Below are 23,168 nucleotides of genomic sequence, written 5' to 3' on the forward strand. Positions count from 1 at the left end.
TTTTGGCTCATGGCATCCACAGAGTATTAATAGCCTCTCCCTTTTGTATAACATATTGTTAAACAGCTCATGTCATCTCTAGATGACTCCTACCTGTTCCTCTTCCTGTATGTACTAGGGGGGTTATGTTAGGCTAACACAAAAAGGATGAGTATAGATTATTTTCCAGACCATTAATTGTGGAAGGGGAAAACTGTATATATCATCTTTTAAAGAAGGTCGTTCTGCTTTCCATTATATGCTCTACTTTATACTTAGCAAATCAAAGTGAGTATCAGTAGAGAGCAGAAGCCAAATAAAATTGACAGAAGATTTGAACAAGCTGTCTTCAAATGCTCCCCACTATGCCTCTGAGTTATGACCAGTTAGATTCTTGCAGTCCACTAGCTTCATCCATTCCCTGTGCTGCAATAAAAGAATAGTCAATATCTATTATCTTCTAGAGTGCTTAGAAAAAATACTTCTAGTAAGTTCACAAAAGAAAGTTTGTATCTGTTTAGCATGATATACCTGTTAGTGTTCAATCTCAACTGCTCTTTTGAGTTTGGAGGTTAAAAGTTTCTTTTCATGTGGCTTGTTTATAAACCTAGCAATTTGTACAAAACCAGATCTAGGTAGAGAAGGGTTGCAGTGCTGAAATGTACCGTGCTCTACGGTCCAGCCAGGTTTTGGTTGGTTTTTTATTTTACACATCAGACATGTATCAAACTGAAATGCTGGTTATGTTGGCTCATGGTGAAAATACATATGATTGTCTTGAAGAAAATATACCTTTTTTTTTTTCTGTTTCACTTACTGCATATTAATATCATGATGTATAAATATAGACAATATTTAAGAGCATAAAAAGTACAGGCAATACAGATAGGGGAAAATTTTAAAATATTGCCCAAGAGGGTTTCTTTGAGCTCCTCAGGGAGCTCTAAACTTAGTAATAACTGCTAACAAGTGTTGCTGTTCCCTTGATGCTTGGAGTTTAGAAATCACTTTCTTTCTACCTTTTCCGCTGTTGAAGGTGTCAAGAGTCCTGTTTTCCTGTATGCTAAATGCTGTGGCATTTTGGTTTATACCAAGGATAGCCAGTTCCTTAATGCATCCTGAATATGGGTAGTCAGCTTGGTTGGATCAAGCCAACCTGGAGCAGGTGCTGCCTGGAAGCAGCTGTAGTGCTGAGCTGTCCTGGAGCAGTGCTGAGCTCCCCTGTGCTCTCAGAGTGGGAGCAGGCTCTGCACAGGGCCAGCTCTGCTCTCTCTGTCTCTTCTCATCTGCAGCTACATACACCCTTAGGTTTCACAAGTGGTGCTTTGTCCAGCTTAGGCAGCATATGCTGTTCTTCAGCTGAAATGTTCCCATTTCAAACTGTTAGTTTGCTCTTAGCTCATGTATCAATGTAATATGTTGTAACTTATTTCTTTGGCCTTTTTGTGGGAGAAGTAGTCAAACATAAAAATTCTGGAGTGCTTGCTAATAATTTTTTTTTTTTTTTTTAATATGCTGTATCTCACCAGTCCCATTGGTATGTCCCTTCTTACAGGAAGGAGATGGATAAAGCAGATGTTCATCGGAGCCTTCCTTATTCCAGCAATGGTGTGTGGGACTGCCTTCTTCATCAACTTCATTGCCATCTATTACCATGCTTCAAGAGCTATACCCTTTGGAACCATGGTGAGTTTTTTATTGGAGAATTTAAACTCCACTGTAGACATAGATAAACTACATTAAAAAAAATATAAATACAATTGTGAGTCATAGCTTTAGCTTCCTAGTTAAAAAAATTTGTTGGGGGAGGGGTTTAAGGTGCTTCAAGTATAATTAATTTTAATCACGATAGCAACAGCTGTTAGATGCCAAAAACAGTCTTCTCTCTGCTTAAAATGAGACTTCTACTTTGTGTTCAAGCTTAGTGTTTTAACAACATGGAAAGTTAGCGACTTGAATTTCCTTCTGGATGGCCAGTGCAAACTGCTTATAATATAAAATGCGATACAAAGGGATTCCAAGTGAAAGATACTTCTAAGTCATTGCAATCCAACAAAAAGTAAAAATAAATAGCCAGGCAACAACATGAGATAAGACATTCTGAGCAGATCTGTCTTTACAGAAATGACTCACTCATTGCCTAAATACCAGCTTTTTGCATTGATTTAATTTTTGTAAAACTACTAAATGTAATATAAAGCTAAACGTGTTTCTAAACTCTTTACCTACTTTTTCTGGTTTTCTCCTTCAAGAAATTAGACTAAAATTCTATCTTTGAATATGTTTGTATTAGTTGGTCAGTGTCCCAAAGCAATACTGTGTTGGTTTTTTCTTTCCTATGCTAGCAGCCATACAATACTGTCATAAAAGTTTACAGCATTGATCTTTGATATGTGCAAAGAGGCTCTGTTTTACTGCTAAGGAAGCAGTTACGGTATCACATTTCTCACTTGTATTCCCATTTGGAGGCCAGGAATGCTGAGGGAAGGCAATTCCACCTGTGCTGAAGTTTGTCTTGTGAATTTGTTCAACTTTTAAGATCATGGGCACGTGCATGCAAAAGCAAATGGATATATAAATCTTCAGGGTTCACTTAATCAGGATGTTGGGACTCTCTATACACAGTGATTTTAATGTTTGCAAGGTTTTATGAAAGTGTTTGAATCATTGTGACTGTGGCAATAAAACTAAAGTGGAGTTAGCAGGCAAGCAGGTTATGAATCGGAAATTTCATCAGAATGAGCAACGCTCTAATGGCTTCAAATCAACAAGCTGGTTTGTAGAGGGAAATGGAAATTGTTTGCAATTACCGTGTTATGCTTCAGGTTGAAGTCTTCAGGAAGCCCTCTGGCTTTATGGATAAGATGCCATTGTGTCTTTCCACCTCTGTTTTCAATGTAAAGAAGCTTCCATAACTGTCTAATAAAAACTTGCTGCTGATTTCTTGGGGAAGTAAAGCCTCTACCATCTAAAGAAATAATGTCCTTTACCTGATATGTCTTGAAACTACCCTCCTTGATTTAAAGTGCTGGCAAATATTGCCCCCTCATCTTGGCTACTGTAAATCTGGAAAAAGCAGAAACTGAGTTGCTGGGAAAAGTCCTTTAGCTAAAAGGTTGCTGAGACTATTCTTAAATATGTCATCCTGCACTTTGCCAGTTTTGCATTGCTGTTTCCCAGTGAAATATCTAAGTTGTCTCTGTGACTTAATTCTTCCCTCCAGAGAGATTTTCCTATGGAATTTAAGCAAGGGCAGCTAATAGAATCAAATCCAGGAGATCCCAACTAACACCCAGTTGCTGCATCTTTTGTCTGCCTGGTGGCTTTTCTTCTACACTTTGTCTTGAAATCCTCAAATTGATAGGGCTCTTCAGGATCTTCATGCATCTCACTGTCATTGTAGCCTGCTTTGAACTTCAACATTTCATTCACTTTGTATAACTCATTCCTGGTGTCTGGATCTCCTTGAAGATGTGGCAGGGCCTGGGAAGATGCAAAGCTTGTTTCTGAAATCAGTGTTCACTCTTGGTACTCTGTCCTTAGCCCTTTTGGATATACTTGCAAACTGTCTTACCTGTGGAGTGGCAAACCTTCTGCAGTGAAATACACCATGAGCATGAACAAAGGCTTAATCTCTTCTTTGGGATAGCTTTCAGCTGCCTTCCCTTCAGAATGAAGTCAGAATGTTACCGATTTTATTCAAATACAAGAGCTTTTTAAAACTTGATGCATGAAAGCTTTTAACTCCTTAAGCATATGAAGGAGATATATCTCTCTGCTTTTTTCACTCATCCCTTCACCTTTATAGAAATGCAATGAGTACTGTTCAATTATTAATTCCTTTGGAGTCCAAATTTTTTTTGGTGTATTTTGTTTATTATATCTTGTTACTAGTGAACATTGAGTTTCTAAAGTTGTTATACATCTTGACTTAGTTTCTATCTATGTTTATCGGTCTTTTCATTGTATTTACCAATCGTCTTTATGATTTTTTTGTGTTTGGATTATATATAAAAAGCGGAGCATGGAAGATTTAAGAAAAATTTCAAATATTGGTATGTGGAATGACTTCTCCATAATATGTTTGAGGAGTATGGTACTAGTTCTGTGCAGAAGTACTGAGTAATGCAGAATTTCTACAGAGTACAGCATGATTGAATTTGAAGGGACCCTTTTAATTCTGGCATTTCATAAGTTGTGACTGCTTACGTTGTTCTATGAGTGATGCATAATTTAAAGATTTCCATTAAGGCTACTATGACTAATGTAATATTCTGACTGCAGAATCTATGCAGCTCTTCTGTTAACTGTTTCAAGATGTATCATTTTTGTTTTGTTTGAGCAGTAGGTTCTTTTGTGGCTAACATTTCCAGTGTGCATCTTTAATGATTTAATTAAATAAGGTTAAGCACACTGTATTTTTTGGGGGGATTGAGAACCCAGTGTATGTGTCTTTGGTACCTTTTTCTGAAAAGAAAAATATGTTTCCTCCAACAGATAGCTTAATCCAAGCTGCAGCTTTCTCTGACAGCTTTGAGTTGGTACATGTTTTGACTGCCGCAGAAAAAAGAGGACCTGGCAGTGCCAAAGGTTTTCATGCCTTGAGCCAGATAAGGAAATACACCCGGCTAAAAAGAGAAAAAAATCATTACATTACATACATTCAGAAAGGTGCTTCCTCAAATTGCTTGAAAGTGACTGTAGAACCCTTGGTCAAACCCCTTAGTTCTGCTAAAAATAGACACAGCTTAATTCTTCTGCCTGCGTTTTCAACAGTTCCATTTATTACCCAAAGCAACACCCCAGATTAACAACTTAGTTGTAATAATTAATAACACTCTATTTTGGAGCCTTCTATTCTATTCTTGTAATGTTTGGATGATATGCAGAAAACTGTTGCATTATATAAATTTAGTAACCTCTATATGGGAGACAGTCTCATGACTGAGAGTGCATTTTGGTAGCTGACAGGGAAGATCAAGCTGCTGCTTTGACAGTTAATTTTTATTGCTTTTCTTCCCTGTGCATTAAGCAGTCAAGGCACCATAGCCTGCCAGTAGCTGTTTAATATTAGATATGCTCATAAAAATTTTAATTATCACCTCAGAATGAAGTTTAATCTACAGTTGTCAGAAAATATGAAACACATGGCGCTAGGAAATAAATTATATCCCTCTTGACAATGTTTCCTTTCAAATATGGAAAACTGAATTCTGCACGTTCAGTTGAGGGCAGTAAAATATTCTTTCCCCATCAAAACAAAACAAAAAGGAGTTATAAAGAATGCAGTATTCGTGAGGTTGACAGTCTCTTCTGTGGCAACTAAAACCTGCAAACTAAATCAGCTGGTAATGTATAAATAAGATACTTTGTACAACAAAATTGCAACAGTGTAAAGTATTTTTTAATGTACTGGCTTGGTACAAAAACTCGTGTACTATGTCTTGAGTAATATGGGTTATAGAGAACTTGTGTTTGCTTGATGATAAAATAGGTTTGAGGATGTAATATATTTGCCTCTTTGCATAATTTGTGTTTTATGAAGCAGTAGTTAAAATGGTTCTCTGAATTTCTCATAACTGATGTTACAGTAATAATTCTCTTAAAAGACTCATAAAGACATAACTTTCTTATCTCTGCCTGTCACACAACTACTGATATTGGGGTCTGGCTTTTTTAGTATGTTGTCAGTGACCTCTGTAGGGAAGCTTTTGCATAGGGTAGAGCAGGTATGTGTGTTGACCTTATCTTCCATTCTCCTTTCCATTTGTGATGGTGGAGGCCATTAAGTGCCTGAACTGCTTTTCCCGTTGTGTTCTTACACATGGAAGCCTTTTAGGCAGAAATCTTGTAACTTCATCTTTAAGACCCTTGTTACCCCAGTGCCCTGTGTTTGCTTCAGTTAGGATTTAGACTGTAGGTTTGGATATTGCCCAGCCAGCATCATCGCTGCCCTTGCCATCTGTGGCCACAGGCACTACCTTGTTTCACCAGTCGGCAGTCTGAGCAGGTAGTCTACCTGTGAGTCAGAAAGCAAGAAAGAAGAAGCTACTGAGTTCAACATGGTGTGTACAGCCAGTACCGGTTTTGTTGGTCACCTTACTAAGACCAGCAGGTTGCTGTCACCAGGGTGGTCTTATCTCAGTAGAAAGACCATTCACTTCTTCTTCACTTTGTACAGCTTTATCAGAGCCAGCTGGGAATAGAAGGCATTCCTGAGCCTGTGCTGTGGTTCATCCTTATCTGCTTAACTGGGTCTCCTTTGCACTGCAAAATTATCTCAGATAATTTTTAGACTCCTGAATGGCTCCAGGATAAAAGGAAAAAAACATACTTCACTCTCAGGTGTCCTCAAAGCATACATTAAGACAGGTGGCATTTCAGTGCTTGCTTACCTGTTTTTTTTGAGTAATGGAAGAAGATAAATAGGAGATACTAAATTATTGTGTAAAAACTGCTTTATTGTTATTATATTATTTATACTGCAAGTATGAGTACGAGTTAGTGTCTCCTTATTTACCAGTGAAGCTTCATATTTTGGTGGCTCATGAAGTAATTCTTTAATAACCTCTCCTCAAAGATACACAGAGCAGTCCGGAAAGTGCTTGTGCTTGTTGACCCACCAGTTCGGTGTACCCCTCCTGTGAAGCATGAAGGCTTGCTCCATCCCACCCCAGGCAATGTTTTCGCTTCACATCTGACCTAAACTAGCCACTGATAGAAGAATAATCCACTGACTTCAGTCAAATGTTGCCTCAAATTCGTGTGATTCACCTAATGCTAAGTTTGTATTGAGCTAATGTAATTCTTTCTTTTCAGCTGCTTGCAGTAGATTTCTTAGTTCCAACATACATGAGCAGCTTTTATTTATCCTTAGAGTAACTGCTTCTTAAGCAAGTCACTGTGTGTTCCTAGACCTATTCCTCTGTCTGTTGTTTTGCATTAATCTGCTGCCATGAATTTCGCATTCTGATGGAGTGAAGACAAATGTAGCTCCTTTGCTCAGGAGGCACCAGAGTGTACACAGAGCCTCAGGCAATAAAGCCATTAAAAGGCAGTATTTTCATATGTTTGCATAGAAAAGGTCACAGTGTCAGTATTCAGAGCTGTGGTGATTGCATTATGGGCAACTGTTCCATCTTTAGTTATCAATATCAGAAAGTTACCAAACTGTCTAATGCTAATTCATTTTGTGCTAAAGAGTTACGAGTAGAGAATGTCTTGCTAAACTCTTGAAATTTTCCTATTTTGGAAGATAAATTATGTTGCCTTTAAGGAATAAAAAAAAAACGGAACTACATAAGCATAGTGGCAAAAAAAGATTCATGGTAGATTTTTAGAGAGGCTGTTCCATTGGAAAGAGCTCGAACATTGGCTTGACCTTTCCTGCATTGTGCATGAACTTGATTTCTATATGTAAGTGGGGTCTTTGTGCTTCTAAATTGTGTATCTTTGCATACCAGTGGCCACTGGTTTCTTTGTCAGTTTATGTTCTTAATTGCCTGGTTGGTGTGTAGTGGAAAAAATTGAATCCAAAATTGAATCAAAATTAGTAGCATTCTGACATGGTTTTGTGATTCTTACTGGTTTTTTTTAATTGGTTCGTTAATTTTGGGATTTTTTTTTAATTGGATTAAAAATTTTGTACCCAACAGTTGTAATTTTGTGTGCAACTACCTAACTGCTAGATGTTAATCTCCAGGGATAACACTCTCTGCAAAAGTGTAGAACATGCTGACAATACTTTCTGCTATGAAGTACCATGAAGATTTCCTTTTATTTCTTGTGCAGTGTATTGAGTATAATGATTAGATAGAAAGTAATGTAATGGGTCTGTTCTCTCAACTGATGCATGAAAATATACTTTATAATGTTTATTAGAAAGTATCCCAGGGAAAAAATGCTTCAGTTTGATAAAATGTGTGTTGACTAATGCTTCATAACTAGGAGTATGATTCTACAGCAATAACTACTAAGGACTAATACTGGTTGGTTATCTTCTATTGTTGTCTTAGACATGGTTTTTTTAGTTACAGCTTTAATTTTTTGCTTGCAGGTGGCAGTGTGCTGTATTTGTTTCTTTGTCATCCTTCCATTGAACCTTGTTGGAACTATTCTTGGCCGAAATCTGTCAGGGCAGCCTAATTTTCCATGTCGTGTCAATGCAGTGCCTCGTCCTATACCAGAGAAGAAATGGTAAAGACAACAATGACTGTTAACTAGAAGTATTCGCTTCAGTACATTTAAAATTACTTTTCTGGTGTTCAGTTTTAACGGAATAACTTCTTTTATTTAAATTGAGTTGTGCCTAGAAAACCAATCAACTGACATTTTCCTAATATGATTTTCCTTTTGAATTAAAACACCATGGTTAATAGCTGTAGCAGATTTTACACTTCTGGATCACTGACTCACATTTTGCCTGAAATGCTCTTTAGTCCCTATGTAAAGGGGATGGTCCCAACTCAGTACTTGTATAGGTATATTGACACTAAAACCTCTCCTCTTCAATTAATGCCTTAGAGGTTTAGGATTGAATGTACCTTGGAGGCAGAACTAGCCTGATTAATGGACTCCATACCCAAGCTGAGACATTTGCAGGGTTATGGTGGGGAGAAGCTTGAAATGCTGTTCCCAATTCTGTACTTTTGTTGATGGCACAGAGCCTAAAATATTATACGTATATGGTTTGAATTGTGAAGAAGCCTTTATTTGCAGTGAATGTAAAGGGGTGCCTAGTCTCAAAAAGTATACTTAGGTTTTCAGAAAAATTATGAATGCAATCACTTTTTCCTATTAAATTAAATCTGAGGTGGAAGCAGCTAGCTACGGAAATTAAAATATCCTCAGAGGATTTTTTAAATAGATTTTCGTGCTTTCCCTGTTCAGAGGAATGGAACAGACAGAGTGAAAGGGGCATTGAAACGTGTAAACTTGTGAAGTCCAGGAAGTGCAGCACACTTAGTCTCTTGTTAGTGGGGAATTGTGCAGCTCAGATGTTAGAATTTGGTTTATATTGTGACCTGTATCTTGGGAATCTGATGGGTTATTCTGGATCAGCATGACACTTAAAAAATAAGATACTTCTCTTGACAATGATGAAGTAACACACCATCATCTTAGACAAGTCTCCCTATAAATAGTAAAAGAAGCTACAAATGAAATCCCTGGTTACTAGCTGGATTCAGCATCATTGCAAGTACTACAGAGAGGTCACCTTTAGTGACAGTGTGTTCTGCAGGTAGCTGGGTATTCATTTTTATCTATATGTTCATGACTCAGTATAGCATTAATAATGAACACTGGTTCCTAATTATATAACCAGTATCCTGTGAGATTTTCCTTGCACTTTTTGCAGTATTTGTAGCCATGAACAGCACTGTGTTTTCACTGCCTTCATGCAAGGCTAGTGGATGTCATGGACCTTGATTGCTTAGGCCCTTTTTGGGAAGAAAGATTCTTTCTGTGGCTTATGGCTGGTTAGATGGCTAACCTTATGCCTGTAGGTGATAAGCATGAGCCTAATGTTTTGTTTCAGCTTTCCCCAAGAATAACTTCTTTTATCCATGCACATGATATTTTTGAGGGAATCTTCCTAATCTGCTGGTATGAGACAGAAATGTTCTTGTTAGCATGCCTTTTAAACAATGTTCTGTGCTATATTAATTATCTCGTCTTAATATGATTATAAATTAAACATTTCTGTTGTCCCTAAACTAATCCTAATATCTTTCAGGTTCATGGAACCAGCTGTTATTGTTTGCCTAGGTGGAATCCTCCCTTTTGGATCAATTTTTATTGAAATGTGAGTATACCAGCTGCTTCCCAGTTTGATTAAAAATTACAACTTAGTTAAATTACAACATGATCAACATATTTTGTTTACTCTTCAGGTATTTCATTTTTACTTCCTTCTGGGCTTACAAGATCTACTACGTTTATGGCTTTATGATGCTGGTTCTGGTTATCCTCTGCATTGTGACAGTTTGTGTGACCATCGTTTGTACGTATTTCCTGCTTAATGCAGAGGATTACAGGTGGTAAGTGTTGCATTATTTTCAGAGTCAACCAGATTGTGAGACTTCTGTAGAAAAGTAGTGTTTCTTCAGTCTAGATGGGTCTTTTCCAAGTGCTTTGTGCATCTTCTGGGGAAGCCTTTTAGTTCAATGTATGATGGTCACATGTGTTTACTTTTAGGCAATGGACAAGCTTTCTTTCTGCGGCATCAACTGCGATTTATGTTTACATGTACTCCTTTTACTACTACTTTTTCAAGACAAAGTAAGTGATAGTTTTCTTGAATATCAGATTACTGTATTGCCAAATAAGTTTTATTGATAAAAAACAGGGGAAATACCTAGCATAAATGTCTCTCTCTCTTTTTCAGGATGTATGGCTTGTTTCAAACATCATTTTACTTTGGTTATATGGCAGTATTTAGCACAGCTTTGGGAATAATGTGTGGTAAGTTGCAGATATTTTGACAGTGTTCTAACAAATTTTTTCAGACTCATATTTCTGACTTTAATTTGTGATTTTTTAATTGGTGGTGGAATGTGTATGTCTGCAAGATCTTCTCAAGAAGTCTTTAAGAAGAATCCTAAGAGTTTCCTACTTATACTTTGTTCCTGCCTTATATAGGAGATTCCTATGGATTGTTTCTTCTGATAGGAAGATAATTTATGTACTGTGCAGAGAATTTCACTCTCAGTGCAAACTTGAAAGATTCAGTATTTGACAAGAAATCATGCAAAATGGTTTCTGAATAAAGTTTTGCTTTGGAATTTTTACTGTTGCCTAAGACAAGGAGCTAGGTGCACCTATTGAGGCAGCAGTGATAGCACAATACTGATGACAATACCATCTGTATCTTGTGGCATGTATATATGAGGGTGAGAAGAACAGAGGACTGAAAACTTGAGGATAACATTGGAGAAATAAATATTGCAACATTCACAGGTGAGGAGAGTGCAGGGTGCTCCTGGGTGCAGCTGGATTTTGTTGCTTTTTAAGATACTATTTTGACAGATGTGTAGAGGAAAACATAGTTCATGGCAGGGAGGTCATCTGATAAAGCTAAGCACTTGTTCATGTGTTAACTTTATTTTTATAATTTCCTTTATGACTTTCAGAATGTGCTTCTTGATTCTTTTGCACTTTTCTATAATGTTGGGGTTTTTGTGGGTGATGTTTATTTAGTACTTTTTAGCAGTGAATGAATAGTCCTATAGCTAGTAGGAAGATTCCTTAGAATTATATTTGAGACATATGAGATGTCTTACAGGAACTTACTTCTGTTAAGTATACATTTTGTGATATCTCAAGAGAGTGAGTGATACCATAATCTTTATAAAAAGGGGAGGGAATTCATTGCTTAACAGCTGAGTACCTGTTCCCCTTTTCTTGCATACAGTCTAATCTTGCTTCATCAGGTTCTTGGCACATTACAAGACTTCCCTGCTGTTTTGGTAGTCTTGCAGCTTTTTTTTTCTTTAATAGGCTTATACTTTTCAGCTCTAATGTTTTGTTTCTAAAGTGCTCAGGCTGTTATTGATTAAAATGTCTATGATGCAGAAGCCAAGCTTGCCCACCGGTTTCTGTAATTAAAATGTGTTTTAAAACATGAAAAAGGAAAATTGTCAAATGCTTGCTTCTCTTGGTAGGACACTATTTGATGACATATTAGAGTAAAATCCAAATTTTTCAAAACCAGAATATACTTCAGTACACTAAACTTTATTTCCAGAGCTCTATTGAGATTTCTTTTTGTCTTTTTAAGTGTGTTGGAGAGAAGCTGTGAGATTCCTTTTTACTGAGAACTCCCATTTTCAGCATGTGGAGTGGAGAAAAAAATCCCCTGTCAAAAAGCATTTATGTAGGGAACTTGCAGCCATTGAGGTCTAACAAAGACATTTGTGTTAAAGAATTGTGCAGTGTGTGTGCTACTGACTGTAGGTCTCCTGTGAAAAGTGTGTGGAGCTGTTCTTTGGAGGCTCACACGAGTGGGCGTGTTGGGTATCACAGTTGGATGTGAGATGAACTAGTTAGGGCCCAAAGCAGCAAAGGGAAACTCTGTAGGCATGGATCATCCAACTCTGCCTTTGATGCCCTTGACAATGCCTAGTGAACTCAATCCCACATGTAGTGGGATGCTTTGATCCACAAAGTTTGCTGCTCTCTGCAGAGCATCTCAGTTCTGGGACTGGACAGTAGGGAGCCCATGAGAATTTCCAAACCTTTTGAGCTCGTCATGTTTCCCTCTTAGTGGCAGAAAAGATTAAGACTCATTTCCCAACTTAGTGGAAGGCTTAGGAGCTACATAACTTAGAAAGGCCTCTTGCAATACCACACTTCAGCATTTAAGTAAATACTCTAAGTATGCTTAAAGAGCTTTTAAAAATTTTTGGTGCTTACAAAGTCACAGCTGTAGTAATTGGTAATTAGTTTGAAGTAATAGATGGGAATTAATCTTTTTTTGCTTTGTGGTTGCTCTTCCTCAGTATTTGGATTTTTCTCTTTATTGAAAAGTTTGTTGTGCTGCTGAGATATGCTTGCAGTCCATTTCTGCTAAACCTATATAGGCCATAACCAGCTTATAAATATAATCTGGTAAGGTGTTTAATAAATAAATTAAATATTTCCCTTTACTATCTTTTTTTAAATCAAATGAGCTGCCCTGCATTTGATTCAGGAAGACATTCTTCAGTCCTCATTGCCCAGGGTTTCTGCTTCTCTGCTCCGTGTTTTATTCAATGCCTGTGAAGTAGCCTTGAGGCTTAACCCCTGCCTTGGGTATTGGCCATTAGTGGCCTTCATGGATAAGGCTTCTCTCTGATTCACAATAGGTTATGATTTGTTTATGGGGATGAGAGCTTGTGGTCTCATGTGACTGCTACTCTCTGCTCCTCCCCCTCACCTCCATCTCATGCATTCTCTAGATCCCAAGTGAAATACAGTTAATGCTTTGTTCTCTTAAATCTCTGTGATACCTGGCATCACATCACTAGAGAGACTCTCATAGAGCAAGCTCTGGAATGTATCTCAGTTTAGCAACTGAAATGGGCACTGGATCTTTTGGCAGTGTTTGCTTTAACAGGAAAAACCTGGTGAGTCTTTTAAGGAGGAGTGCAGTGCCATTATTTTGTTCATTTACTTCATAAGATAGAAGATTAATTTCTTCACAAGCTGCAGAACAATTTGCATGTGCTTCTGTGTGACTCCAAGCTCACATCGCCCCTTCACAGCCCACTCGGGTCTGTCCAAATGCTGCACTGGTCTCCCCTTGAGCCAGGCCTTCCTTCTGCTGCATCCTCAGCTTGCTTGCAAGCAGCAACCTGATCTTGTGTGTGCTGTATTTGTTTTAATCAAACTCTATTTTGTCTAAGTTAGTAATGCAAATCCCTTGTTTGCTGCCCAGTGGAGTGGTTGCCATGATATTTATACAGCTTGGCATGCTGTGCTGTACAGAAGCTGACTCCAAAGGCTCTTTACTGCTCCAAAAACATTGGAATGATTTCTCAGGTTTGCCTTGTGCAGATTTCTTGATGAGGCATGAATGTTGGGCTTTTGAGGGTCTAAAAATCAAAACTTTGTGACAGTTTAATGGCTGACTTAATAAATTATCCCATCAGTCTCCAGGATTTAAAGAACTCTTCAGGAGCTGAATAATCCCGTAGTCAGTAATGCCAGCTGCTATGTAAAGACAAAACAACCACTTTATATTTTTACTGGAAAATTAACGTTTGGCATAAAACTTTTAGCATTGGTTAGACTTTTATATTTAACATATCTTCTGCAGTTCTGGTGCATCCTAGTTCACTGCAGTGCATTCTTCTGGGCTTTTCTCTATTGCTTCAAGGAAGGAAAAATATCTTTTCAGAGTCTGTTGTTTACCAAGTATCCAAGCATTTAATGTTAGAAATTCTCTGTAGTGATTTAAGACCCTGACTTCTCTATCCATCCCATACTTTATGACTGTGTTGGCAGTCAGACAGCAGTTGTCTCTAATTCTTGCTTGATTTTCAACTTCACTTCAAACATGATGATTAGCCAAATTGACTTACCCTCATTTTGCTTGGAAGAGATGAAGACATTCCCTGCTGATACTATAAGACCACAGTATTTACTGAGCCTGGCAAACCTGAGGTTCTGGGTTTGACCAGGTAGGTTGCTGAATCTCTTTCTGAGAAGAAGCCTTAGTCCAGTGCATTTCTTTAATTTTTCTAGATGTCCTTAGTACTGCAGTATTTTGGGTTTAGCATAAACTGTTGCCCCTATCAAAAATGCAATGACCTTTTTTTTTATTACTGCTGTGACAATGCATACTTTGCTCATGACTCTTACTAATTTGAAAACCACAGGTTGCAATTTCTTTTAACTACTAACTGCTACTTGTTAATGTCTTTGTACAGACCTCCTTGGAGTGTAAGACTCCTGGGACGGGCATCTATTATTATTTGTGCCTTATGGGAGGGAAGAAGCCATCTGCCAATAAAACACTCATCCAGAAGGCATGTAACTTATAATAAAAACCCACCCTCCCATCCACCTTCCCTGCAGAGTGGGTGATTGTATGTTTTTTACCCTCTGCTCAGAAAAAATGGACTTGGTTATTGGCAGCAGTAGGGGGCTGCTATATTTATCAAGGCCAAGTGAGCATGGCCTCTTGGTAAGATGGCTTAATGGATTTAGATTGCTAGACAGGGGAAGTTCCTGCCAGCCATTCAGGGGGAGCATGGATAATTAAGAGTTTGAGAACAAATATTGCAGGTGGAGAAGTTTCTGAGTGCAGAGTACGTGCTTTATGTGACTGTTTAATTGTGCATGGTTTATATTGCTGGCTTATTTTGATGATAAGCTCTCTAACATATTTGATGTTTTTGGTTTATTTTGTAGGAGCTATTGGTTACATGGGAACAAGTGCCTTTGTTCGTAAAATCTACACTAATGTGAAAATTGACTAAGGAAATAAGAAAATTGAACTATGGATCAGCTCCTGTTTTCCTGGGGATGAACTTGCACAGCAAAAAGCGCGAGAAGAGATTTGGGTTTTAACACTGGGCACTGTATGGGTCTCCATTTTGTGGATGGCTTAAAGTAACATCTATTTCATTGATCCTAGGTTCTTACTGACTGCTTTCTCCAACTGTTCACAGCAAATGCTTGGATTATATGCAGTAGGCATTACTACAGTACGTGGCTAATCTTTCCCCCCCCCAAAAAACCAACATCAAAAAACAAAAAAACTAGCTCATTAAAGATGAATAGACTAGCTCTCTTCAGTGAAGAGGACAAACGGTTTGTTTAAAGCATTTGTTCCAGTCAATAAAAAGAGGGAAACTTGGCTGCTAAAACTACTTGATTAGTAGTCTTCCTGGTACTCAACATTTCTAAATTATGTAAAAATGCTGTTCCAGAAAGATTACTCTTCTGATTTTTACTGCCATTGCCAGGATAGGAGGTGTGTTTTGTATTTTGAACTCCAGGTGCTTTTTGGTTTATTTGCAATATCAACTACCCTACACTCATTTGTTTAAAAAATAATTTAAAAATATATAAAACCCCCATATGCATGTAATATATCAGCTATTGTTCTAGTTGGACCAACTTCCCTTTATTTATCTTTAAAGTAATATCCAGCTACATCTTAAATCCATCCAAAGAAAATACAGTCTGAAGACGGGGTGTGTTCTCTGCAATGCAATTTACTGTACAGTTAGAAAGCAAAATGTTAAGTGAAGAGGATTGTTTGTTTTTTAATAAACACTCTGAGGTCTAGATTAAAACAAAACCAACATTTTAACTGAATGTCTAAAGTGATTCTCCTTTTTTCCAAGTTAGTCTTGCATTTTTTTTATTTTTGGGTTTGGGTTGAATGAAGACTTTCCTTTAGACATCATACAAGGGGTAATAAGTGTATATAACATTAAATAATGTAACTTAGGTGTAGATCCCAAATGTATTTGGATGTACAGATTTACTACAGAGTACTTTTTCTGATGATTCAGTGTAAAAATGTGTGAATTTGGGTGGCTTTTTTACATCTTGCCTGCCATTGCATGAAAAGTTGGGGTTTCTTCACAATGTGTGTATGTCATGCTTTTCTGTTCTATTTCTCAAGCTCTTACAGGAATTAAATTTGTAATTTAGAACATTTTAATTTTTGTTAATCCTATCTGAACACTTGTGTAACATCAAAAGCACAGTTGCTTTAGAGTGTTCAGAAAACTAAAATAAACTTTTCAGACAAAAATGTTTTGATTGTGAAAATAGATGAGTTTGCAATTGAGAATGTTTGAAAAGGCAGTACTGCTGAGCGCCAGTTTCTGTATACAATATTAGTGTGGTTTTCATCTATCAAACCCCCATGCTTTGAATTCAGAATTTGCTTACAACTGTATTGTACAATACAACTCCAAAGTGAATGACCAACCCAAAAAGATTCTTCTTGGCTGTGGAGAAGTGCTTGTGATCCAGCCAGTGTACTGGGAAAAGTGGGGGTAAGCGTGGACTGAAATAAATGGGCAAATAAAGGTTAAGTCTTTCTAAGATGACTGTTAATTATGCACTGTATTTAGCTATAAATACCCTGAATGTGTTTGTGACAGATTTGAGAGCCACTCGGCTTGATGTTTTCATGGGGGTTTTTTAGGCAACTGCCATTTAGGGATGTTTTCATCAGTGTGGCTGTCTGAAATAGAGCACCTGCTATGCAGAAGGAAACTTCCTCAATTTAAAAAATGAGCCAAGTATTTGTATTGGTTAGCACTGTACTGTCTCTGTATAAAAAGTACTGGTAATGCAGTAGCCACAATGAGAAACATCCGTGTTTTGGCAGGGTGGTGTTGGAGCTTGAGTGAGCTGTGCAGGTAGGTAACAGTGGGAAGCAGGGCATCCTGCTGTGTATGGCTTCTGAAAAGTATTTGAGCTTTCAGCTGTGATTTCCCTGGCCAATTTTAACCAATCTGTCAGAAAAAATTAATTAAGTTTTGCTTCAAGTGACTCATTGGTGTCTTTAGGTGAACACTGCCGTTGAACAGAATAATTTTTTTTTTTTTTTTTTTAGTTTTGAAGTACAGGCCAATTTTAAGATGAGCTTATAAACTGGGTCAATAGTTAGTTCAGCTTTGTTCCAAAACATGGAGACTTAAAGCAAAGAATGGATTTCGTACTAGTTCTTGCTAGTGCATACAGCTGTGGGAAGCCCTCTTTTCATCCATGTTCTTCTAAATCTGAAGTGAGAAGCCATTATCTCCACACAATAAATACATTAAGTACTCTGCCAAGATAAAAGTTTTTTAAAGGGAATGTTTTGATAATGGGTCTGCTTCTCTATTTAGAGCACTGCTATGTGATTAGTCTATCAGAAACTTCACTAAACTGTTTGTGAATTTCATTTAATCACTTTTTAATGCCACAGTATGGTGGGTTGCCTACTTGCCATTTCTATCCTCTGGCATTACTGGCTTTTGCATATCCAGATGGGATTGTATATCTTCTAAAGTGACGTTGAAAAGATACTTACTGCACAGGCGTTGCTTTTGTTTCTGCAAGCAAGTTCCTCCGGAGAAGTACTGTGTTTAAATAATTGACATTTTTATACAGGCACCCTAGCACATAAGTTGGGAGTTTGCTTTGTTTTCCCCCTTTTGGTTTCTGAAGGAGTGCAAAATGTGACCAGTTTTCAACAGCTTGTCTTTATGGTTGCTGTTTGGGGCAAGGCTGTTTGCCCCCCTTCCCCCTCCTTGCCCTCCTCCCCAAAAATGTGGGTATAGCTTGAACCATCTTGCTTAATAGAAATTGGAAGCTCTCTGCTTAGATGATGTAGTCCTTCCTCTTTTATGGAAGAAATAAAGATCTTACAGACAACACTCTTCTTACCATGGCTGTTTCTTAAGAGTTTCTGGTTCTTGAATTCAGGCTTTTTGATAACTCTTCAGCTGGCTGCTCAGTGCTTCTCTTCCCACTTCTGGTACAGGGGCCAGTGATTTGGGTACATAGTTACATAACCAATAGCAAATCTTGACCAAATGTTTCAGATAAGTGTAATTGTACATATTTTCAGTTGAGGCAGAGTGCACATAGAAAGTGCCTCTTGTAATTCATATATGAAAAGGGGTGAACACTGGATTGGAAGGAATGGAGACTGCAAATAAACATTGCATTATGCTCCTTTTGATATCTGAATATTTTGAAGCTACAGTGTCTATTAATTCCTCCCCAGAATTACATTCCAAAGTGTGTAAAGGGCACACAAATTGGTTTCTGTACGATACTCCTAGGTGTATTTCTTTAACAAAGTTTCAGGTTAGAAAACAAACCCAAAACACTAACACTTTTTACACTTCTGGTACTAAACAGTAAAATTGATAGCACATTCTTATCACTATCATTACTGCAGAGCTAACACAAAGGAGAAAGTTACATTTTGCTCTGACTTCAACATCACCAGCATCTAGTCAAATTTGCCCAATGAATTATGTATACACATCTTACTGAAGAAAGCAAAATTCTGTAATTGTGAGTGCTTCAAGAATGTCTCCATTGGAATGTGTCCGGAAAGCATCAGCTCAGGAAAAGACAAATCTCTCCAGTCTGTGAACAAGTGAAACTGAACAGTTGAAACTGGAGTTTAGGGCTCCTGTTACCTTGAATGAATTCTTGACTGTGCAGCTTGTGGTTCATTTTAAGTCTGTTGAAACTGTAGATTGAAGAAGAATTCCAGTTTTGGATCTTTTCCAGGTAGATTGACTATGGCAGAGCAGCCCTGCAATAGCTGTTAGCACTGCTGCTCTCTGAAACAAGAGTCTCATACCAGGGTTAGCCCTGAAGTCATGAAAGCCCCTGCTGTTGTTGGACTTCAGTTGGAATAAAGCCACACTTGAAAGTGTTGAAGCAGTGTGTTTATAGCTTGCATTCTTCAGGAGCATCTTATCTCAGGAAAAAGTTTTGGTGCCATTTGTTTTCCAAAGCCTTTCAAGGGAACATTGCATTCTGCTAAATGGCTTCAGGGAGAGAATTCTCAAAACTTGCAGGGGAGACATCTGTATGTCCATTCTGCAAGTAGTTCCTTGCATCTTGTGCTTTTATCCAGGAGTGCTTTTTCAGTTGAGGGAACGGGCTGTTACAGTATTTACTTTCATTCAGTGGTTCTGAAATTTTTCTTCCAATTTTGGGGTTTTGGCTTATGTGGGGAAACCGTAAAGATGATGGGAGGACCCATGAATCTGGAAGGCTTTGTGTAGTTCCAGGAAATTCAAGCAGTTCTTGGAGAGAATGACTTTAAATGGCTGAAATCCAGTTGGGAAAAGGATAAGAAAATGGCTTTTTTCTCTGGTGGACTAACCTGTTTGAAAAGCAGGCCTTGAAACAGATTTGCTGTTAATAATGTCATTGCTCCCAGACCTGTAGTGGTTACAGCGTTTTTATTTTCATTGGTGTATTTGCCACAGTGCAAGGCTTTTGCAAAAAACCAAGGACTCACCTGCCATGAACAAGTGGATGATAGTGCCTGGTACCAGCATTTTTGGCTTACTGATCTATTGATGTTCTCACCAGCTCTTAATAATACGATACAGATATCTCTGGAGGTTCTACAATGCTGAGGCTTGATTTGTTATGAAAACCAAACCCATCTGAACTTCCCTTATGTTCTAGATACATCTCCTTCAGGACCATGGACTTGGAGCATTCCAAAATGTACCTACACAATCTCATGCTTATCCTTCAGCTGGTATCATATGACTACAGCATTCCAGAAAACACATGCATTTGTAGAATTGGGAGTTTATGCACAATTAACAAAATACCTGATTTTACAGAACTGCTATTTTAGGGTTCTCCTAATATTGTGAGGTGTGCTTACACAATATGATGCAGTGGTTACCTAAATAAATTCCACTTCACCAAAGCCTAGACCTAAGTCTTGTAAACTGGAAATGCTGGATCTGGGTGAGAAAGGCCAGTATCCAGCAGTTATGTGTAACATGCTGCCCAACCTAAAAAAACATGCTACAGTTAGACAGCACACAGTGAATTTTTTTTTTCTGAACCATGTGTGTCACAAGCTTTTATGTGGTTTCTGAAATGTTTTGAGAGCTGTAGTAACTAACCTTTCTGAGAAGCTTCCAAACAGGGCTGCGAACATCATGGCAGACTGAACTCAAGGGAGCTTTTGTGGCTGCTCATTCTCATTTTCCAAAGGTTTATATCAGGAATTTCAGACTTAAAGCTCTAAGCAAGGCACAATGGTTTGCTGTGCTACTAGACATGTAATTCTCCTTTAGATTTCATTTTATGCTGTTTTTTCATTCTGAATCATTTGTCTTATCACTTTATTGGGCTGAGAAAAGTGGGTTATGTAATTAACTTAGTGTGAGGCTTTTCTTGCTCTGCTACACAGGAGTAACTGCAAAAATGGGGTGGAAATTTTCTCCTTTTCTTATAATATCTGGCCAGACATTAGCAGGGGAATAGTGAATATTTCCTATTGTTTGTTTTTAAAAGATGTGACAGTTTTACAGAGTCAGGCACCCATTTACCCGCAAGAATTGGAGACCTGTATGATGAAATGTTGAAGAAATACCATTAAGTTAATTAAGTTCTGCATTTGGATTCTGCAAAATCATTTTTAGTAATTTTAATTGGCAAGCTGAAAGTTGATTTTTGTTGAGAATTTTTTTCTGTTTATCAACAGAAAGTGATCAAACACCCACCTTTGTCTCAAGTTGAAATTACCATAATTTTTCATGATGTGTATAGCAAAATAAGTAACGAAAAAGAAAATCACTGTTCCTGGTTTTAGTGATCTAAAGAGGGACTTGTAAGATGAACCTATTTCAAAGTGTTGCTTACCGAAGAAGAGGAAATACCTGCATGTTCTGTGTGTGTGGTTTGGATGAAGATGTTATTGTAGTTAAATCTCTGTACAGAAATCATCTGCAGAAGCTGTAATTGGGAAAATTCTCTAAGGCAATTTTTGATGAAGCAACAACTCTGCTTTTCTGAGAGAATCATTAAATTCTATCCACTTGTCAAACAGCCTCAACTCAGGTGGCATATGTTCCAGCCTCTGTAAAGGATGCCTTTCTGTAAAAAGGGGAAATGCAACTATCCCATCTTCATCTCATAACAGAGGATTGGAGAAATGTTTATATTTTCCCAGATTTATTCCTCTGCATAAAGAGAAGAAAAAAAGAAAAGGACTGAACTTTTCCTACAGTAAAAAGTACTTTGGAATAAACAGTGGATTCGGCTCTTCAAATTTTGAACAGACAGATGCTTTTCCAAAGATGTTCCCATGCCCTTCTTAACCTTGCAGCAGAAATCACCAAAACCACCAGCTTTGCTCAATGCTGTCCAAGCACAACTGACTCCTGTATGAACCCTGAAAATGGGTTTTAAGTGAAGTAATGAAATCTCAGTTTGACATGCCTCAGTTTGGGAACCAGTGGTCAAGCCAAAATTCATGCTTCCAGGTAAGAAAGATTTCTCTCCCTGCTTCCCACAGCTTGTCCCGACATAGCTCAAAATTACCCCGAAAGTATCTTTGTTTTTCTCACATAGTTGAAGGACTACATTAATGATGGAGAAAATGTTTGGTGCTTTTTTATATGGGATGACTTAAAATCCTGCCTGCTGCTACTTTGGTGAAAAAAAAGGAATTTTCCAACCATGTCTTACTTCTAGTTTCTCTAAGTGACACTGTCTGACAGTGCTGTTGTTAATTATACGTTAAGTTGTTAATGCACAGGTGAATGTGCCTGTGACTGCAGTGAGTTTTGTATGGTGGATTTCAGAACCCCTGGAACACATTTAAACACGTGTCAGCATCTTTAAAGATTTCTTTTAGGTAGCAAATCATTTAACCTTATGGGAGATATTTCCTGGGTGGAAATGCAACTAACTTGATAAAAAATTACAAAAAATTACCCACCCCCAATCTACTGCAAAATAAACTAAAATGGGTGATGGAAGGAAGAGAGAGCAGGGGTTGATACTTATTTTGTCACCTGGATTTGTCCATGACTGGTCATGGAATAATGAATGTCCAAAGAGTGGTCAACTCTATGAGTGATGAGGGAGTCGAGAACAATAGACTGCTAGATAAAACCAGATGGAGAATAAAGGAGATGAGGGAGTGAATAGGCTTTGTCAGGGTAGGAAGCCTGTAATGGTACTAACTGAGAAAATTATGTTAGAGGGGGATGAGGCAAAGGGAGGGTGATGGTTTTGCAGAGTGCCCCATGGTGCCTCTAGGCAGTAGTGCAGCTCGTTGGGCTACATCTGCAGCAGGGGCTCTTTCCTACTACAAAAAGAAGCAAAGAAAGAAGTTTAAGGAAAAGTGAGGGGTACTGGAAATGCAGAGGGAAGAAGAAAGAGAATGCTCTGGGTTCAGAGAGTCGTGCCCCATCTCTGCAGGACTCCATTTGCCCTTGTATTGGTGATGCAAATACCTTGGTGTGTTTGGCTTTTTGGAAACTTGGCAGCAGCTGTGGAACCAGCAGTGGGACAGGCTGAAAGGGAGTGGTCTCTCAGTCAGTTTGTTAGAAGATTTGGTGGACCGAAGTGTCAGCAAGAGGGAAGAAGCAGGTTCTGTGGAAGACCTAATAAACTTTGTGTGTGTTTTGGCCTCAGGACATATTGTGTACAGGGATATTCCATCAGTGCTAAGTAGCTCACACATAGCTGTGCTCAGGGATGTTATTCAGAAAGAGCTGTGTGCATTCTTGCTCAGCGAGGCTTGAAGGGACAGTGGATTTTGCCTGCCTGTGTTGGGCAGGAGAGGCTTCTGCAAAGGAAACGACTGCCTTTGACAGCACTGGATATGGATTGTTTTCTTTCCAGATAATTAACTGTTGGTGTCACGAGTTACACTGCTGATGTGAGACTTCCCTGACTGTTTTACCAGCTCAGATAAAAAAGATCCTTTCCCAGGGCTTTCTGTGTTCCTTAGTTGCACTGATGTGGCCCTGCCAATCAAGATGACGTGAGCTGATCTCCTAAACACCAGGTAGCAGTCATTGCTCTGGGTACACTGCTTTGGCTGCCAGTTGCAAAGTGCCGTGATTATTACTGAGAACCATTTCTAGAAGGTTTGAGCAGCTTTCATGTTAGAGTCTTCCAGAATCCACTCTAGAAGGGCAACTTTATTTGTGTGTGGATAATAGTGATAGACTCTTCTGAACTCC

The 23,168-nt window shown here is 38.2% G+C and overlaps 1 protein-coding gene across 1 annotated transcript in view; it reads left to right on the forward strand.

Annotated features, from left to right (window-relative positions):
• Positions 1-17,849, forward strand: part of TM9SF3 (transmembrane 9 superfamily member 3) — a 41,149-nt gene extending 23,300 nt beyond the window's left edge. The window contains exons 9-15 of the mRNA XM_085065452.1: positions 1,535-1,665; positions 8,036-8,175; positions 9,716-9,784; positions 9,873-10,019; positions 10,177-10,260; positions 10,367-10,443; positions 14,875-17,849. Of these exons, the coding sequence (XP_084921578.1) occupies positions 1,535-1,665; positions 8,036-8,175; positions 9,716-9,784; positions 9,873-10,019; positions 10,177-10,260; positions 10,367-10,443; positions 14,875-14,942 (716 nt within the window). The 3' untranslated portion in view covers positions 14,943-17,849. The remainder of the gene's footprint in view (positions 1-1,534; positions 1,666-8,035; positions 8,176-9,715; positions 9,785-9,872; positions 10,020-10,176; positions 10,261-10,366; positions 10,444-14,874) is intronic.
• Positions 17,850-23,168: the final 5,319 nt, after the last annotated feature.

This window comes from Lichenostomus cassidix, chromosome 6 (assembly GCF_008360975.1).
Source record: "Lichenostomus cassidix isolate B80296 chromosome 6, HeHo_3.0, whole genome shotgun sequence".
NCBI classification, from domain to species: Eukaryota; Metazoa; Chordata; class Aves; order Passeriformes; family Meliphagidae; genus Lichenostomus; species Lichenostomus cassidix.